The 19,245-nt window shown below is 38.2% G+C and overlaps 1 protein-coding gene across 3 annotated transcripts; it reads left to right on the top strand.

The window, feature by feature from the left end:
• The first annotated feature begins 419 nt into the window (after nt 1–419).
• Nucleotides 420–18,017, top strand: LOC126369952 (zinc finger protein 300-like). Of its 3 annotated transcripts, XR_007566786.1 has the most exons (9): nt 420–1,039; nt 3,539–3,744; nt 4,127–4,259; nt 4,706–4,873; nt 10,978–11,145; nt 12,272–12,402; nt 13,236–13,710; nt 14,729–16,287; nt 16,550–18,017. XR_007566786.1 is itself a non-coding variant. In XM_050014555.1 (8 exons), the coding sequence occupies exons 1-8, from the start codon at nt 733–735 to the stop codon at nt 14,737–14,739; spliced, it is 1,599 nt and encodes a 532-aa protein (XP_049870512.1). In that variant the 5' UTR covers nt 420–732; the 3' UTR covers nt 14,740–18,017. The 3 variants fall into 3 exon arrangements, 2 of the variants coding, with proteins under 2 accessions (XP_049870512.1, XP_049870513.1); XM_050014555.1 differs by having other exon boundaries at nt 14,729–18,017; XM_050014556.1 differs by having other exon boundaries at nt 423–1,039; nt 3,539–3,663; nt 14,729–18,017.
• The last annotated feature ends 1,228 nt before the right edge of the window (nt 18,018–19,245 follow it).

Raw genomic sequence — 19,245 nt, 5'->3', positions numbered from 1 at the left:
TAGAGTAAGCGCCACGCGATACGAAAGAGGTCCCACGGATTTTAGTGGAACTAATTAAGACGCCATATTAATTCTATGTAGATACTTTGGTAGATCCTGCGATACTAGCGCCATGGCCGCGGGACTTCTTTTATGGCACGGACCTAAAACCAAACTTAGCCCACAGGAAAGTCATCGTACGCCAACAAATATTTCGAAAAATGCTTCGATTTGTTAACGAAAATATTTCACGTGCCGCGTAGTATAAAATAAAAAGTTCAGTTCTTTTCTGGATATAGAAGCGTTAATAAAATAACAAACTGAAATCAAACTAGGCTGTATGGATAACATAAGTTCGTTGCATTTTTCATATGGGATAAAAAGCAACGTACCAACAGAACCAAACTTGAACGCATCTCTACTTGGTCTGTGCTTGAACCATGCTTGAACGGAACGGAGTCAAGTCAACGGAACCGGGTCGGTCAAACAACTAGGTACCTACCTAATATACTTGGTCTGTGCGAGAAACTGAGAAACGGATCGGATAAATCAAATCGTTTTTTTACATCATCGTGCTAAGCTACTGAAACAAATTAAGGATTAATGGATTTTAGACCTCTATTTAAGGCGTAATACACATAAATTGTGCAGTAATTGTGATATTTTTTAATATTTTAATTAAAACTAGTTAAATGTCTACTCTAGAAAGAATTGAATTGAAGTTAACCTTCAAGTTTATTATGGTATGGCGCTATGAATGCTAAGGTTTGTGTGAATTGTGGAAATAAGAATCCTGTGAACGGAATAGACAATCGTTTGGTGACTGAAAGCTGCGGTCATGTAAAATGTATGCAATGCTTGCTTCTGGAAACTACTGGTTGCGACGCATGTAAGAAAAACAATGGACATAAGGATTTTGATAGTATCGAAGTCTCCGGAAATGGTGTAAAATCTACTGGTGAAGAAACTGATCCATCAGAGACGCTGCTAGACGTTACTAAGGGAAGCCACGGTATAAATAATACTAAATTGGAAATATCACATATTACAGTAGAATCAGGTGAGTATTTTTATTAGTTAATATAGTAGCTAGGTAGGTACATCTTCATACAAGTTTTGAATTTAAATTCTTCTTAACGGTTATTTCCTAGTGTAATCACTGTTGACTTGTGGTTCCCAGTCCCAGTTGGTAGAACGCTTGCCTCTCACTTTGAGGTCGCAGGTTCTAATCCAGCACAGGCCTAAACCAACGTATGTTGAATTTGTTTTCGAATTCATATTTGGACCACATGATTATCATCACATGCTCAGCGGTGAAAGAAAACATTGTGAGGAAACCCACATTACCGAGAAATGCGAAGAAATTTGAACCCTAAACCTAAGATAGGTATTCAAACTTGTTTTCGAAATCATCTTTGGACCATAGGTAAATGATTAAAATAATTATCAAGTACTACTCCAAGGTGAAGGAAAAAGTCGTGAGGAGACCCGAGAAATGCGTTTCAGAGGTAGGTAGTAGCAGAACCAGTGAAAAACAGGATAATGCTAGGGAGATGATGATTTGTGCTTCTCTGTCTCATAATTACTAGATTATGATGGACTATGTCTGTCTATAAAGGCATATTGGTGGATTTCTGAATCCTGGAAAGGTTATTGAAAATCCCCATTGCAAACCTCTTGCCGTGCTTTGTTTCTTCAAAATAGATCATAAGATTGGGTCGCAGGTAAGCTTTAATGAATTTAAAATTAAAATTACTTGATAAAAGTATTTAGAGGAATCATTACACACCCTGAGGTGTTAGTTGAGATGAGGCTGTGTGTGCCGGATAGGTTCATGGAGCGGCGGCGGCGCCCACGTTTAATCGCGATGCGCAAGGGCCGGACCAATTTACATAACAAGTCACCATACACAAGAGCAATTGACACGATTAACAGTGTGGCAGAGAGGATTCATATCTTTGTTTGTAGTCTGAGCGAATTCCGATGGGTTACTTTATGTATTTTATGTACTGAGTGAGTGTATGTTACTTGTGTTTTAGCCCAGTCATATTAGGTAAAAAAAGGGGTCAACCTCGGAATGAGAGATAATAAGCTATAAATTGGTATGGACCTTTGTTTTGTCGTTTTAAATGTTGTCTCAAAAGTCACAAATGATACCGTGTCCGCGTCTTAAGATATTGAAGGTCAAAGGTCATAAAAATTGGTTTTATGTGAATATCTCGCTTCCTATTGCTTAAATGATATTTTTACCTATAATAAAAGTTGTAGAGTATAAAATTATCTACAATTTTCGTTTCATGTTTTTTTTGATACGATCAACCGTTTTTGAGGTAGAGCGCGAAGAGTGCGCAGCGCACAGTTATAAATGGTCCAATGCAAGGTCAAGCGTGAGTTACGCTTATCAGTACGTGATATAAAGTCTATTATTTATTAAATTATTATAATTATTAAACAATGGCCATTATTTATGTGCTAATTATTAATTGTTGATATTTTATTAAAATCAGTAACTTAATTATTTATATTTAACTATAATATATTATTAATTCTGGAATATATATTTTCAGTTAAAAAGGCAATAAGGGGATATATCACAGCCACTAAATGCGTGTAAAAATAGAATGTGTTTTTTAGTACGCGGATATTGGTCAAAACTTTTGGAAGAGTATATTTGTGTCTTAACATTGCCTTTCCCAACTTTTTTAAAGAAAATTTCCTGTTGATGTGATTGAGTACGCCCAATTAAAATTACGAGCAAATCAATATCTTCTCCTATGATGACGGCAGTCTTTTGATGTTCTGATAATGCAATAGCTGTCTCGATGATGAGAAGGTCAATAGAGAAGGTCATAGGGTAGGGACAAGTATATCCAGGTATATAAGCATTGAAAATTTACACGTTTTGAAGAAAACGTATGTAATGACGTTTTAACTGAAAATATATATTCCAGAATTAATAATATATTATAGTTGAATAGTTAAATATAAATAATTAAGTTACTGATTTTAATAAAATATCAACAATTAATAATTAGCACATAAATAATGGCCATTGTTTAATAATTATAATAATTTAATAAATAATAGACTTTATATCACGTACTGATAAGCGTAACTCACGCTTGACCTTGCATTGGACCATTTATAACTGTGCGCTGCGCACTCTTCGCGCTCTACCTCAAAAACGGTTGATCGTATCAAAAAAAACATGAAACGAAAATTGTAGATAATTTTATACTCTACAACTTTTATTATAGGTAAAAATATCATTTAAGCAATAGGAAGCGAGATATTCACAAAAAACCAATTTTTATGACCTTTGACCTTCAATATCTTAAGACGCGGACACGGTATCATTTGTGACTTTTGAGATAACATTTAAAACGACAAAACAAAGGTCCATACCAATTTATAGCTTATTATCTCTCATTCCGAGGTGAAACCCCTAAAATGACTGGGCTATTTGTGTAATTATTCTTTGTAGCTACTATTCTATCGCATTAGGTCCTACCTGTAATGATAGTGTATTGAAGTTGAAATAAATAAATAAAAATTACAGATGCCAGTGCCAAACGCTATACGTGTACAATTTGCAAAAAGAAGTTCAATGCACGAAGTCAAGTGAAGTACCATGCATACTGCAACGGTCAGCCAAAGCCGTTTCCATGTCCTAGTTGCAATGAGGTATGTAAAGTAATCAACTTAGAAGTTGAAGAAAACCGCATGACAGAAACGCTGTTATTGTCATTATACCACCCAATCAAGGTAAGGGGCCGTTTTTGGCATTTTTGACACCCCCCCCTAACCCTTGGTGATACATGGTGAGGTTCTAGACTACCCCCCCACCATCCTATATCACGTGTATTTTTTAGTATGTACCTACCAAAATATTTGAACGAAACGCCGCTTTTCGGTTCAGTATCGCGCGTTTGCCGAAAAACTAAATACTCGTGATATATTATTACAATGATATTTCGTGATTTCTTCATGGACCCCTCCCCCCCTCTCGAGCCTCGCATGATTAATGGACGCCCCCTAACTTGCCACCTCTCTGGAAAGTGATCCCCTTCCGTTTCTTGTGAAGAGCGTTGCTCAGTAGGTAGTTCATTTGTACGTACCTGATAATATTTGTTTAATCTGTCCACAGAGTTTCGTAACACATTCACACTTTGAGTACCACATGCGGCGGCACCTCGAAGACCGACGTTTCGCGTGTGAATTCTGTGACAAGACCTTCATGCAGAAGTCTAACCTACAGCGACATCGACTAAGGCATACAAGTAAGGTTTTTATTCTATTTGTTATAAGATTTTGAAATGTGATTTTGTACATGGGCAACTGTGAGCCGAGATAGACAGTCCGCGCGCTGTTCAGTCTTTACATCTTACGAAAATAAGTGTGTACGCAAATTTGAGGCAGGGGTAATTAAGCTCGTCATCGATAAGAGAAATGGAGGTAGGATATATAAAAGGGCCAAAGAAATAATTTCAATGGCTGGAAACACTAAGATCTGGACCAGATTAGTGCACAACAAAGAATGGAGGAAAATGGGGGAGACCTTTGCCTGAAGGCACACAGATTTCGTTTTCTTAGATTATGGAAAAACTTTGAAATGTAACTTCGATGTTTGATATAAGGCTATAAATAAATAAATAAAATCAAGCTCGTATTAGTGTAGATGGAGTATCCCTTTTATACATAGTATTATGGTTTGTTATTTTTACAGAGGAGAGAAATCATCCGTGCAAGCAATGTGGGAAGACGTTCAACAACAGATCGGCGTTGCGGAAACACACGCTCTTGCACACTGACGAGCGACCCTACCGTTGTAAAACCTGCGGACTCAAATTCCGGGACTCCTCAAACTACAGGAAACATGTCAAAAAACATGAACGTAAGTTTAAATTCATAATATTCATAGTGTTAGTGACACTGTAACGAAAACAAATTTATATATACTTGATTGTACTAAAAACGATGGTAGGTGGTTTTCTTGGCAATGTAAATCAATCAGCACGAACAGTCGCTAGACTACGTAATTGTTGTTTATTTCTGGGTTATATGCAACTTCAAGCACAATAAAGGAATAGAAATATTAAAAAAAAAAAACAAAAATTTTCATTAATTTTCCGACAGGAAATTAATTCTACTTGATATCAACACAAAATCATGATCTGAATCATGTCCTAAAGATTTCGTTACAATGTCATTAGCATCCTGCCTGTATACATACTACGTCTGCCTAATTATTTTTAGTGTGGCCACTGCTGCTTGATGATAATATAATCTAATATTGACAGACCGATAGTCAGATTTTATCGATAATATGGCTTCGATAAATTCGTAAACACTAATATTCATATATTCCTCACCTATTTCCCATTTTGGTAGTCACAGAATTACACTTGCTAGGACTCTTACACACTACAGTTTCAGAGATTACTTTCTACAAACAAACTCACAAACTTTGTCTTTACTAGGAATTAGTGGGAGCAATACCACGGGCTTCGGCCAATATACTTACGACTAGTGATGGGCAGGGAAAGAAAAAATTGGGTGGGAAAGAAAAAATATCGGGAAAATATGGGAAAATAAAATAAACACCCGAAAAATTCCCGAATCATGGGAAAATATTTTTTATTTAATTATTTTTAATCTTATTATTATTTGTATGTCGTTTCCATGTCTCGGGTCGGGTCTGTCATGGAGTCCCGGACTTTTGGAAGGCGTGCGTGGGGCCGAAGCCAACACGTGGAGTCCCCTTAAGACAATTTACTCTAAATGTGTTGTGACATCAACCGGCGATTATCCCTGTATGCACTATGGGAGTGCACCCAAAGACAATTCCTGCTTCGTGTAGGACTATTGCAGATTATGGGAACAAAAGGAACGGGGCTATTGGGTTGGGGGTTAGTGAACCGGGATACTGGGGCTATGGGGGACTATGGCGCCTGCTCGACCAATTTTAATAACAGAGACACATTGGGCAGGCGGTGACTCGTCACTAACTGGTTGGGTCACCTATCTAGCCGACGCGACTGGACGGCAAGGCAACAACATGGTTGTGAGCATCTCAGGATGTCAAGAGGTGTACACCGCTTTCTGCGAGGCGGTTTACCCGCCTTACCAACTCGCGACTTATGCATCTTTCACTTCCACCCTGCGAGCGTATAGCTCTAACGCCCCACTCTGGCTGGCCAATGAAGGCAAGCCAGAGGTGAGAGTCCTGCGGCCCCCGCTAAGGTCCACTCCGGCCAGCCAGTACTGTCACCATCTTTGTTGCTCTTCTTTGGACTCTCTCGAGTAAAGAGAGATCTCTCTCTAGTAGAGTCCTTCCGATAGTAAAGTCTCCATATTTGAAACCCATGTTCTAACAGCGGTCTGACGTAAGTAAGTTTTGTAAAGCCTAAGAAACAATTCCGTATCTATATGATAAAAAGCTTTTCTAATTATGTATAAGAGGGAGTTATCCTTATTAGTGATTCCAATAATGTGTTCGTCCCACTTTAGATTATGTGTTATCGTTTTATCTGAACATTTTTTACTATGACACCAGAGGTGTATGACCATTAATTTGGCTTTAATTGGATTTTAAAAATCTCGATTTTTCATACATTTTGTAAAAAATAATATTATGTCCGTTGGGAAAAAGAGGTATACAAGCGTATTACAAAGGACCGTTAGAACATTTATTAGTATGGCGCCAAACTTCTATGACCATTATTGGACTTTCAGTTTTGGTTAATATGTTAAAATACCGGCCATCGAAAAAAATATGTCGAATCTGTCTAATAGTTGCTTCTCAATATTTTTTAATAACACCAAACATCTATGACCATTATTTTGACTTTTATTGGAATTTACGTTTTAGTTCGAATGTGAAAAATGCTGACCAGCAAAAATATCATGTTGAGAGTATCGAGTAGATGCCTGTTATATTTTTTTTTCTATAGCGCCAAACTTGTATGACCATTAGTTTGGCTTTTAGTGTATTTTAAAAATCTTGATTTCTTATTTATTTTGTATGAAAATAAAGTGCTTTGGGTAAAAAATGCGGTACGGCGGATTACAAAGGACCTTTAGAACATTTAATAATCCGGCGCAAAACATTTTTGACCGTTATGTTGACTTTTTATTCATCCCTCTTTCCGTTTTGGTTCAAATGGGAAAATGTCAGCCAGCGAAACAAATAAGTCAAATCTTTTGGTAAACGACTTGAAACGTATTTTTACGATACTACCAAATGTCGACTTTGGCTTTTATTTGACTTTAAAAAAAACTTGTTTTATACATTTTAACAATGACAACAAGCAGAGCTTTCCCAATGACTAGTTATTAGTCAGATAAATACTTTGTGTTTTTGTTTTGTGTGTTGTTAGGTGAACTTCTATATTAATACTATCTGATTTTAGATATGACGTTGACTGTAGTTTTTGCATTCGACTCAACGTTACGGCCTAAGTTTAGGTTGAATTATGGTATTGATTCACCTTGACCGTAAATGGTTACCACCCTCCAAAGATAAGCTTGCCATCTAGTGACGAAACTCGTATTTTGGCATGACGCCTGAAGTATCTGTTAGGGAAAACAGGAGTCGGGTAGTTGTACTTATAATAAACTTTTTCTATTCTATTCTACTTTGCAAGTATGCCTATCACAATGTCCTGGTGCTACTCGGCCGATAACATAGTACTTACCTCTATCACCCCGCTGTTTATTCCTTGTATACACTTTTCTTTAAAAAAGTAGCTCCTTAAGCGTGTATCACCATCAGGTAAGGTAGTGGTCAAACGTAAACCTATTTTTCAAAAGACGACCACCATATTACGCCTTTAGCAAGATAGTTCCATTATCACTAGATAAAACTTTTTTTTGATTTTTGAAAAATCGAATTAAGTTCAAAATATTGGTCATAGTCGTTTAATGCCATAGTAATAAACATTCTGACGATCCTTTAAATAACGCGCCTGTTGTATTTTATTTTTATACAAAATGAATCAAAAATCAAGTTTTTTTTAAATCCCACAAAAGCCAAACTAATTAATGGTCATACACGTTTTTGTCATAGTTAATAATGTCTCGATAGCTTTGACATGTGTTTTTTGCTGACCGGCACTTTTCACATAGAAACTATAACGTAAAGTCCAACAAAAGTCAAAATAATGGTCATAGACGTTTGGTGCCCTAATAATAAATGGTCAAATGGATAAGTTCTAACGGGATATACAAATATTGTTTCATGGCCGGCACTTCACATTTTCACCAAAAATGTATGAAAATTCAGTTTTTTTTAATTCGAATAAAACCGAAAATATTGACCCTACAGCTTTGGTGCCATAGTAATAAATGCTCAGACAGATAAGTTCTAAGAATAATACCATTATTGTTACTTGGCCGGCACTTTACATTTTCACCAAAAATGTATGAAAAATACAGTTTTTTAAAATCGAATAAAACCGAAGATATTGACCCTACAGCTTTGGTGCCATAGTAATAAATGCTCATACGGATAAGATCTAACGGAATATAGCAAAATTATTTTTTGGCCGGCACTTTGACTTCTGGGCCGAAATCCGATGATCTCCTTTAGATAAGTTTTTTAAGAGTTCATACGACACTACGACAGAAAATAAATTGGGCATAAGTAGGCATACATTATACTTAAATGGTCTTTGTTGGAAATCCTTACTTTTAATACAAATATATGCGATAAAAAATATTTTCCCTTGAAATGGGAATTTTTCGGGTTTTTTCCCTCAGAATTGGGAAAATTCCCAAAACGCGGGAATTTTCCGGGTAAGAACCCAACACTACTTACGACGTTTATCAGTTGCTGTTAAAAAAAAAGTAGATTTGATTTGACCAATATGTGATACAAGTATTTTCCTTTTCTTAATAATAATAACAATATTTTCGTGTTGTGTATTTAAGACATTTCACAGTGTCAATCAACAATTCTTTAAACATAAAATATACCAGAAAAACACAATAGATTTTTTTTGTAAAAACTTCGAAGTAATTCTTAGTAATGGGTTGGAGGGTTGCAAACAATTATGGTGTATATTGCTTGATACGGATCCCTCGGTTTTAGCGAATGACTCAGTGTTGGTCGGTTTTTTTATTATAACGGCGGGAACGGGGAAGGGATATATTTGCGAGCCGCAGGTAGCTGACTGAGGTAGTCCTTCACTGGTCTCATGTAGAGACGGTTATGCGAAATCCTAAGAATAAACAAAATTCTTCTTGTGACTCATGGGGCATTTTCCTTTTTTTAAGCCAAGTAAGTACTGTAAAACAGAAAAGTTATTGTTATATTTAAATACCAAGTATTTTTTTTATTATTATTTATTACATAAACTGCCTATATACGTCCCACTGCTGGGCACAGGCCTCCCCTCAATCAACCGGAGGGGGTATGGAGCATACTCCACCACGCTGCTCCACTGCGGGTTGGTGGAGGTGTTTTTACGGCTAATAGCCGGGACCAACGGCTTAACGTGCCCTCCGAAGCACGGAATCATCTTACTTTTTCGGACAATCAGGTGATTCAAGCCTGAAAAGTCCTTACCAAACAAAGGACAGTCTCACAAAGTGATTTCGACAATGTCCCCATCGGGAATCGAACCCGGACCTCCAGATCGTGAGCCTAACGCTCTAACCACTAGACCACGGAGGCTGTCATTGTATGTGTATGTGTATTATTTATTATATTTACCTATTTAGACAATGTTTTACAATAGCTGCTATGTACGTGTTGTACCGTTCATTAGCTTAATAACAAATTGGAACAGTGATGTGCCATTCCCGGGAATGTTCCCAAAGTGGGAATGTTCCCGTTGTAAAGACTCTTTGTTGGGAATTGAGAACGCACCCATTATATTAGCCTAATATGTTGGCTAATCTGCTAGTTAACTCTAGTTACTGATTATGTTGGCAATACCTTTTCTTATCTGTCTTTATTTTATAACAATAAAATACGTTCGCGCGTTTTTGTCCGTAAAACTAAAACAAGTCTTTTCTTATTTTCCTGTTCTAAAATATCAACACTCTTCTTTTTTATTAAAGAATACAAAGAAAAATTAACAATACAGTTAAAATAACACCGCTAAACCCCACACGGGTTTGTCTCGGCGCTATAAATAGTAAGGATTAATAGTCGGGTATTGTTCTTTCTTGTACTCTGGTCTTTCTACCTACATAAATAGCCTATATATATACGTCCCACTGCTGGGCACATGCCTCCCCTCAATCAACCGGAGAGGGTATGGAGCATACTCCACCACGCTGCTCCACTGCGGGTTGGTGATGGTGTTTTTACGGCTAAAAGCAGGGACCAACGGCTTAACGTGCCCTCCGAAGCAGGTGTTCAGACAAGCAGGTGATTCAAGCCTGTAAAGTCCTTATCAAACAAAGGACAGTCTCACAAAGTGATTTCGACAAAGTTTAGAACTCTGTCGCACTAACATATTTATCATTTAGTGAGACTTACAATTTCAATTTGTCAAAAAAGTTAATGTGACATGGCACTAACGTGTATGTTACATTTATTAATGTTCATTACCATACTTTGAAACAATTTATACCAGTCAAAGTGTAATTTTGTGTAACCGCATTTGTAATCAACTTTTTCACCTCACCAGCACAAAAGGGAAAAGGTTCCCTTTGAGGCGTAAAAATAGTAATAAAATTCTCATTTTCTCTCTAGTGTTGCAAAGTATTTTTCATTACGAAGTTGGATTTTCGTCGGGTATTTGTTTGTCGAGTTCGGAAATCGGAAAGAGATGTAGGTAGTGTCGTGTCAGGAGGTGAAGGATTTGGCGGAAAGAAGAGAAGAATGGCGATTAATCCACCGATAAGAGCCTGCTCTTAAATAATGAGAGAGAGAGAGTCGGATTTTCCCATGAGAGGCAATGGGACATAGCCATACAGATGTATGCCTTGAATTGCATCGCGTTGCGAGGAAATTAGCTTATAGTACGTTGTTATTTTGTCATTCAGGCGAGAAGTATACATGCGCGACCTGCGGACGCGCGACGGTGACGACGCGCGCATGCGCCGACCACGCGCCGGCGCCCGAGGAACGCAAGTACAAGTGCCCGCAGCCGGACTGCACGCAGGCCTTCTACTTGCGCAAGGATCTGCGCAGACATGAACAGGTCCATACAGGTACTTTAAACTATGTCTTAGCACTAGCACATATCAAATTCTAAAATGTCTTTGTTCAGTAGGTAACAGTTACACTTAGAATAGTATTTTTTTACTCAAAGAATGTCCCATCCGCCTAGAAATACTGCAGCTCTTCACAAACTGTATAGCCGAGGAAAATTAATTGCAAGAAATACCTCGGCACAGGGCTCTAGACGTTGTTAAAAAAAACACAAAAAAATCAGCATTATTTTTACTTTGTTATGGCGTGCGGCGTAGTCTCTGTCTTCGACGACGTTTATCTACATAGATAGCATTCGCTGCGTCTATTGGTCAAAATCGGCGAGACTTCGTAACGCGCGATAGCAAACCCGAGCAGCAACCGCAGAAAGAACAGAATACATAATAATCACTCCGCGAAATCATTTGAGATATAGTCGTGAGCTTATGTATGTCGCTAAACGTGTGGACCGACTATGGAAAGTCAAACCATCACCTATGTAAATGGGGCTTAAAGGAGTCACCATGCTGTGAATGTGGTCACCCGGACCAAACCATATCTCACATAGTGAACGAGTGCCCTCTGCACCAGTTCCCAGGTGGTATAGCCGAGCTGCATTGTGTGACGGATGCAGCAAAGACTTGGTTAAGGGAGCTTAAGCTGGATATTTGATCCAAGCAGGATATTTGTCTGCCATACGCAATAATAATAACGTGTGGCTGTAACTTTTAATACCTTTTGTTATTCCGTTTTTTTGTTCTTGACTACCTAATCCAAATTCTACATGCATGTTAATTACATAAGTTGTGCACGTCATTGTTGTTTGTTTGAACTTCATCATCATCACCAGCCCATTAACGTCCCCACTGCAGGGGCACGGGCCTTCCCTACGGATGGATAGGGAGATCGGGCCTTAAACCACCACGCGGGCCCAGTGCGGATTGGTGTTTGTACTTAAGTAATTATTATTATTAGCCTCCACCATCACTGCTGAGCAAAGGCCTCCCCCATGTCTTTCCAAGTATCATGGTTCTGTGCTAGCTCTATCCAGTCTTTTCGATAACCGTCGCGATCATCGCGCCATCTTTTCGGGGGTTGGTTTTCGTGCCTAATAAATAAAAAAAAATGTTACGTCATATTGTTTAGATACGAAGCCGTACGCATGTACGACGTGTCCGGGGCGGTTCCGTCGGAAGGACAACTTGGACAGACACATGCGCACTACGCACGGGGAGCGAGAGCCCGACGCGGCACCAGCACCCGCTGCCACACAGAAGGTCAGTCTTCCTTGTCATATACATTGTTGTTAGTGACATCGTAACGAAAACTTTAGGGATGATTCTCCGTCGCAAAAGTATAGAACGAAAAATAATTTAAAAAAATAATCAAAATTAAAAAAAAAAACACTGATGTTACTAACATTCTATCTACTTATATGGCTGATTGTATGTTCTTGTACAGGGTGTAAGTGACATTGTAACATATACTGCGGGGGATGATACAGCTCATTATTCTGAGTTACCTCAAAGAAATTGACTACCAATCTCTGTAAAAAAGTGTCTGCCGCGCATCTTGTCACTAAGTCACGGCGTTTATTTACGCATATAAAAGTAAGTGCGCAATGCAAACAAATGTCAAATAGTAATATTGCTTTTTTAGATGAATTGCTTCGATGTGGCCATTTTAAACCCCCTGGCCTTTCTTTAAAACATTTTGGCACTGACATACTAATAAAGAAATAGACTCACAATCGCTAAGGATTTTTTCTGAAAGAGCTTTCGAACCGTGTTGTAAATACGTATACATTAAATTATGTAGGTAGTATAAGTTCATTTCCTCAAATTAAGATGTTATGGTTGTTAAAATTAAGAGCAATATCGTTTGTACAGTGTCATTCAGTCAGTCGTTACTACGCCCATTGCGACTAAAGTCTATCTTGACACATCGTCGCTTAGTGACATGATGCGCGGCAGACACTTTTCTACAGAGATTGGTAGTCAATTGATTATATACAAGGCGAAAGCATCCTGGATTTGAAATGCATTCTGTAAATGTGTGTACAATAAAATAACCATTCATTCCTTCATTAATATACTCAACTCCTCAACAGAAAGTATCGGTAAAACCGGACGATCCCCCCAACAACACTCGCGAGGAAGAATGCGAAAAGGCGAAACTGGAAGAGCTTAACCCGTTACCCCCACTACCAGAAGCAGAGCTGCAGAAACATCTATACACACAGAAGAGCCAGGTCAAAGAAAGACAGAAGGAGGAACCTATTATGGACAAAACATCAATAATGGAAGCGAACAACGCTAGAGAGAGTGTCATTGTGGGTAACTTCTTAGACAGGAAAATAGCCAGCCCAATACCAGAGTACGTCCATAAAATCAGAAAGGCCAACTCTTTGAGTTGCCGTAGACAAGTTCCACTGCCTCCAATGGACGAGAGAAAGTTTATAGAGCTAGCGGCTAAGGACAGAAACAACTTGGACATTGGACCATTGCCAAAGAACATACAACCGTACAAGAACATTCTAGAAGAGGAAAAGGTTCCAGAGGTGCACTGGAAGAAAAGACTGAATGGTAAGTAAATTACTGTTGTTCGATCATATCGATAGTTGAAACAAAACCAATAGGCCATCGATTGCAATAGTTAGAAATAATACTATTAATAGTTCCTGCAATAGTCAAAGCAATACTAGCGATAGTTCCTGCAATAGTCTAAAGCAATGCTATCGAAAGTTCCTGCAATAGTCAATGCAATACTAGCGATAGTTCCTGCAATAGTCTAAAGCAATACCATCGATAGTTCCTGCAATAGTCAAAGCAATACTAGCGATAGTTCCTGCAATAGTCTAAAGCAATACTATCGATACTTCCTGCAATAGTCAAAGCAATACTAGCGATAGTTCCTGCAATAGTCTAAAGCAATGCTATCGAAAGTTCCTGCAATAGTCAATGCAATACTAGCGATAGTTCCTGCAATAGTCTAAAGCAATACCATCGATAGTTCCTGCAATAGTCAAAGCAATACTAGCGATAGTTCCTGCAATAGTCTAAAGCAATACTATCGATAGTTCCTGCAATAGTCAAAGCAATACTAGCGATAGTTCCTGCAATAGTCTAAAGCAATACTATCGATAGTTCCTGCAATAGTCTAAAGCAATACTATCGATAGTTCCTGCAATAGTCAAAGCAATACTAGCGATAGTTCCTGCAATAGTCTAAAGCAATACTATCGATAGTTCCTGCAATAGTCAAAGTAATATTAGCGCTAGTTCCTGCAATAGTCAAAGCAATACTATCGATAGTTCCTGCAATAGTCAAAGCAATACTATCGATAGTTCCTGCAATAGTTAGAAGCAATACTATTGATAGTTCCTGCAATAGTATATTCCCAACACAACTGTTTCAAACAAGTCAATACATCTATTTTTTTATATTCCTCTGTCCTATTGTAATTCTGATCATGTTACGTTTGTTAGACCATAACATGGCTGTATAGTGTTCACGTTCGAAGGGGTCTGTCGGGTTTTTCCGACATCCATTTTTATTTAGGAAATTTTGTAGAATTATTCAAGTATTTTTCTTTTAATTTCAGATAACGAATGAAGTCTAAGACTGATGGCTTAGTTGGTAAGGTACTTGGTAAGATATTTATATTTTAAATTATTCTTGTGTATACTTAGTGTAACTGATGTTACATATGCAAAGTTGAATGTAAAACATATGATTAAGATGTAAGGGGCAATCAGTCAATAATATGCTCAAAATAATACAGGGTGTTAGTGTCACCGTACCGAATACTAGGGGATGGTTCAGCTCACGATTCTCGAGTTAAGTATCAAGTGGAACTTTCCGTCACAAATAAAACACTAACAGTGTTACTACAAAACACAAACTAAAAATAAACTAGGTTTTAAATAGTATTTCGCGCCACGAAAGAAGTCTGCGGATTTTAATGAAATTAACTTGACAAGTCATAATAATTCTATGCAGAATCTGCGACAGTAGCGCCGCGGCCTTCGGGACTTCTATCGTATACGGATTATATTTGAACATAGTTTATCAAAATCATGAGTTGAATCATCCCCTCAGTATTCGATAAGGTGTCACTAACGCCCATACAAATATGTTAGGGCGTCTAAGACGCGTATCGATTTGTGTTTTAGCTTAATCACAGAATAAAGAATGATACTTCAAATAGAACGCTGTCTCCACCCCGCACCGATTGTTATTGGGCGCCAACCTCTCCCCCTCTGGGTCTTGACGTGACTTATTGTAGATTTGCCTCACATGGCATAGATAACTTGGCCGGACAAATGGGGACGACTGAAGGCTCTCACCCGGTACAAAATTCAAGACAACGGGGCAGAGGGTGTCCAGTTGGGGTGTAGCCCACTATTTAAATTACGAATTTCCATTGATGGAAATACTGGGACACATTCTCCCACTATTTCAAAAAAAAAAAAAAAACGCTGCGTCACCTCTTACTTATGACTGCGTGCGCATAGACACTATTTATTTCCTCTTTAGATAAAATCTCGTACATAGTAGCAATTGACTGTTATTAAAGAGGAAAAAGATTCTCAAAAAAAAAAACGCAGTTGTGTTAAACTGTGTTTTTCTGCCGCAATGGGAATAATGGGATATAATTTAGAAGAAACGACAGTGCCATTATTTCCCTTTTGTATTTCCGTGGAAATAGTGGGATACACCGTCCAGTTGGGCACTTACCTCGGCCCAGGGCGTAGTCTGATCGATATGCGCGGAATGAGGGAAACTGTCGGCCACCCTGGCGCGGTCGTATCAGGGTCAGAAGAGGGTTAAATGACCGTGAGCCTCTAAGGAGCAAGGGAAAGTGCTCAGACTGTGCTCTCGCTCGCAAATACGCGTTTGGCAGCATATGGTAAGAATTTTTGTATGGAAGTCCGTTGGGAAGGAAATTCCCAGTAGTTCAACTGTTAACTACTCGGTAAGACTACTGCGAATACGGGGAATGTTCGGTGTGTGGCTTAAATTAACCATTATGAAGCAACAAAATATTCACAATGTTAGTTCGAACGGCTTTTATACTTTTCCATTCCCTTCCATACATTTTCGATTTAGTACCAATGTTTGCCAACGGCGCTCTTTTTTGTAGTTTGGGTAGGGGCTTTGGTGTGTTGTTACGACCCCGCCGGCGTGGTCGACGATTTCCCTCATTCAGCGCTTATCGCTATCGATCGACAAGGGTCGATTAATTCTTTCAAATATTTTTCCTCTCAGACGACGCCCTGAGCCGAGGTTCGCGCCCAACTGGGCACCCTCAGGCTGTTGTCTTAAACTTTTACCAGGTGAGAGCCTTCAGCGCTCCCCATTTGTCCGGCCAAGTAGTTAATGCCATCTGCGGCAAATCTACAATAAGTCACGTAAAAAAAAGGTGTGTTGTTACACTATTTCGCCATGGAGTAACTAGATGTCGCTAGCCGTATAAGTTCACACATGGAAGTGAGTGACATCTAGTGGCAGTTTGTCGTATCATAAACACTTTAGTACAAATGCTTCCCACTGGCTCCATTTACCTATGGCGTGGGACCGTCTGTTCACATAGTACCTATATTAGTTACTCCATGCTATTACAAAATGAGGAGTTTTTCAGTAGATATAGTAATTTTAGTTCTTTCAATGATAAAGATATGGCGATTAAGTCACTTTTGGAAGTTTATTCAAAGAAATAAATAAAAACGAAATGGATCAGTCCATTTATTTCCATCATTGACTATAAATGATGATGAATGACAGTTTCATTTATGTTGTTTATTTATAAGAAGTATTTAATATGAAAATCCAAATATATGGCATGCCATACAAAGTTTTACTAAAGCTATGTGAACGCCATCTCTGTATAATGATGGAACTAACTGGAAAACTGCTCATTATCATAGTAATTTAAAATTGACATATCCGCCCTTCATACACACAGGCAGCGGGGGCGTTTCGGGTCGGGAATATTTTGTAGGTAATGTTCGAGTTTGTATGTTCAATTTACCGCGCGGTGCGTTGTCATACAGTCATGAGCAATATTATGTACCCACTTTAGGACTCTATCGCACTAACATATTTGACATTTAGTGAGACTTACGGTTCAATTTGTCAAGAAAGTTAATGTGACATGGTACCAAAGTGTATAGGTACATATTAATGCTCGTGACCGTACACGCACATACAGATTAATATTGAAACTTGTTAAGTAAAACCCCGAGATAATGAATTTGTGCTGAACACACCTCGTGGTCTTACTAAGTCTGATGCAGAAGTTGCGCAAGAATTTTTAAATTACTTTATTCCAATTGCAACTACAATTGAAACACTCGCTCCCCGGCCAGCAACGCGGTACCGCTTGTGTGTAGAGAGTAGTAATGGGCGATTTAATGATTCATTCGAAAGTATTCGAATTATTCGGTTGTCCCAAAGAAAACATTTGAATGAATAAAAACAATCGAATAAACGGTCATTCGAATGATTTTTCATCGTGCACATGAATTGAAATTTAATAATAAAATGAAACTACTCAGTAGAACGCTAAAATATTATATATGTGTTATTTAAATTCAAAACTGTGATGTTGCACTCGTTACGTAAACATAAAATCATTCCAATTAATTATTTCGGTTAAAAATCATTCGAATGACTATTTTTTTATTCGACAAATGATCTTTCGAATACCGTATACGGGAATAATTATGTTATTTTTTAGAACAATCGCCCATCGCTAGTCATAGATAGTGGATAGATTCATTGTCTTTGATCTCATACAGCAGTTATATAACCCATTTCTGTGCCCATTGAACTTGGCCACATGATGTATTATTGTGATATTTTTTATTTTAATAAATTAGATATTAATACATTGTCTTATTCAAGTTGTCATACTGTAAGGAACCATTTTTAAGTAAGTAACCAAATATTGTGAAAACCGAGCATTGCTCTCGCAAGTTGATTCTTCATCAGAATTTAATACATAATATTGTAATTTGGTAGGTAACGACAGCAACTGGAACCACAGACTAGTTTTGTTTCATTCTCGGAAACTATAACATAATTAAAATACATAATAACGGGTTCTTACCGCGTTTAAAGTAGGAATAAGGGACTCCCGATATTTCGACACTGTTGCAGGTGCCATGATCGCGGGATGACTGCTGAGATTGGAGTGGAGTAGGTAGATCCATAATTTTCTACGGGCAGACACATCAACAACAACACAAAACAACGATAACATACATAGGAATATAACATAAGAAATTAATCGGGGCTATTATAACATAACATGAACAGCCTATTATAGCTTCAATGAATCGCAGGGGTTACGAAATATGCCTACTCCACCACGCTGCCAAAGAATAAAGAATAATAGTAATAGAACTGTAACTTTCCGCCCCGTACCAATACCTCACCCCCTCTGGGTCTTACTTTAAAGACCCTGTTAAATAGCTGTAAGCCGCTAAGGAGTCCGGGGCAGACGGCAGTGGACTGAGTCTCGCTTTAGGGATTAGGTGGCTCACGGTAAGAACAAGATTTTTGTATGAAGTGTCAGAGGTGAGACGCTGCTCCTCACCGTGAAACATCGAGATTTCTTATTATTCAGGTCAATTTAAGAACAATGTGGTTGTTTTTTTTTGGTGATGGTTTTTTATTTATTGGTGTTGCTTTATCTCCCTTTTCTATACAAAGAACTACTGGCTGAAAAGTTTGGTACATTGATGTATTAACAAAATTTATAAAATAAATATGTCAGCGGGGATGCACAAAAACTTATTTGGTTTTGACAGCACTTATGGTTGATTTGCTTCGGATGGCTTACATGACCGGATAAATGGAGAGTTGGTTATTCCAAAATTAAATCCAATTAAAGGCAATCTCAAAGAGATGACCACGTTTTACCTATTGCGGTGTTACTGCAAGAAGGACATGCACAAAACGTCGTGTTTTATGAAGAGTTAAATAGCTTTAGAGACAGTCGAGAACTTGGATGAGTTAATTTCCAAGCTCTCGCCAAAAATGTTAGCGTGCGCGGACGAGCCAGATTTCGTGTCTGCGAGCTGGCTGTGGAGGAGCTCGACAAGGACCGTCCCA

This window comes from Pectinophora gossypiella, chromosome 10, assembly GCF_024362695.1.
Source record: "Pectinophora gossypiella chromosome 10, ilPecGoss1.1, whole genome shotgun sequence".
Lineage (NCBI taxonomy): Eukaryota > Metazoa > Arthropoda > Insecta > Lepidoptera > Gelechiidae > Pectinophora > Pectinophora gossypiella.
This window is presented reverse-complemented; position numbering and strand designations above follow the sequence as displayed.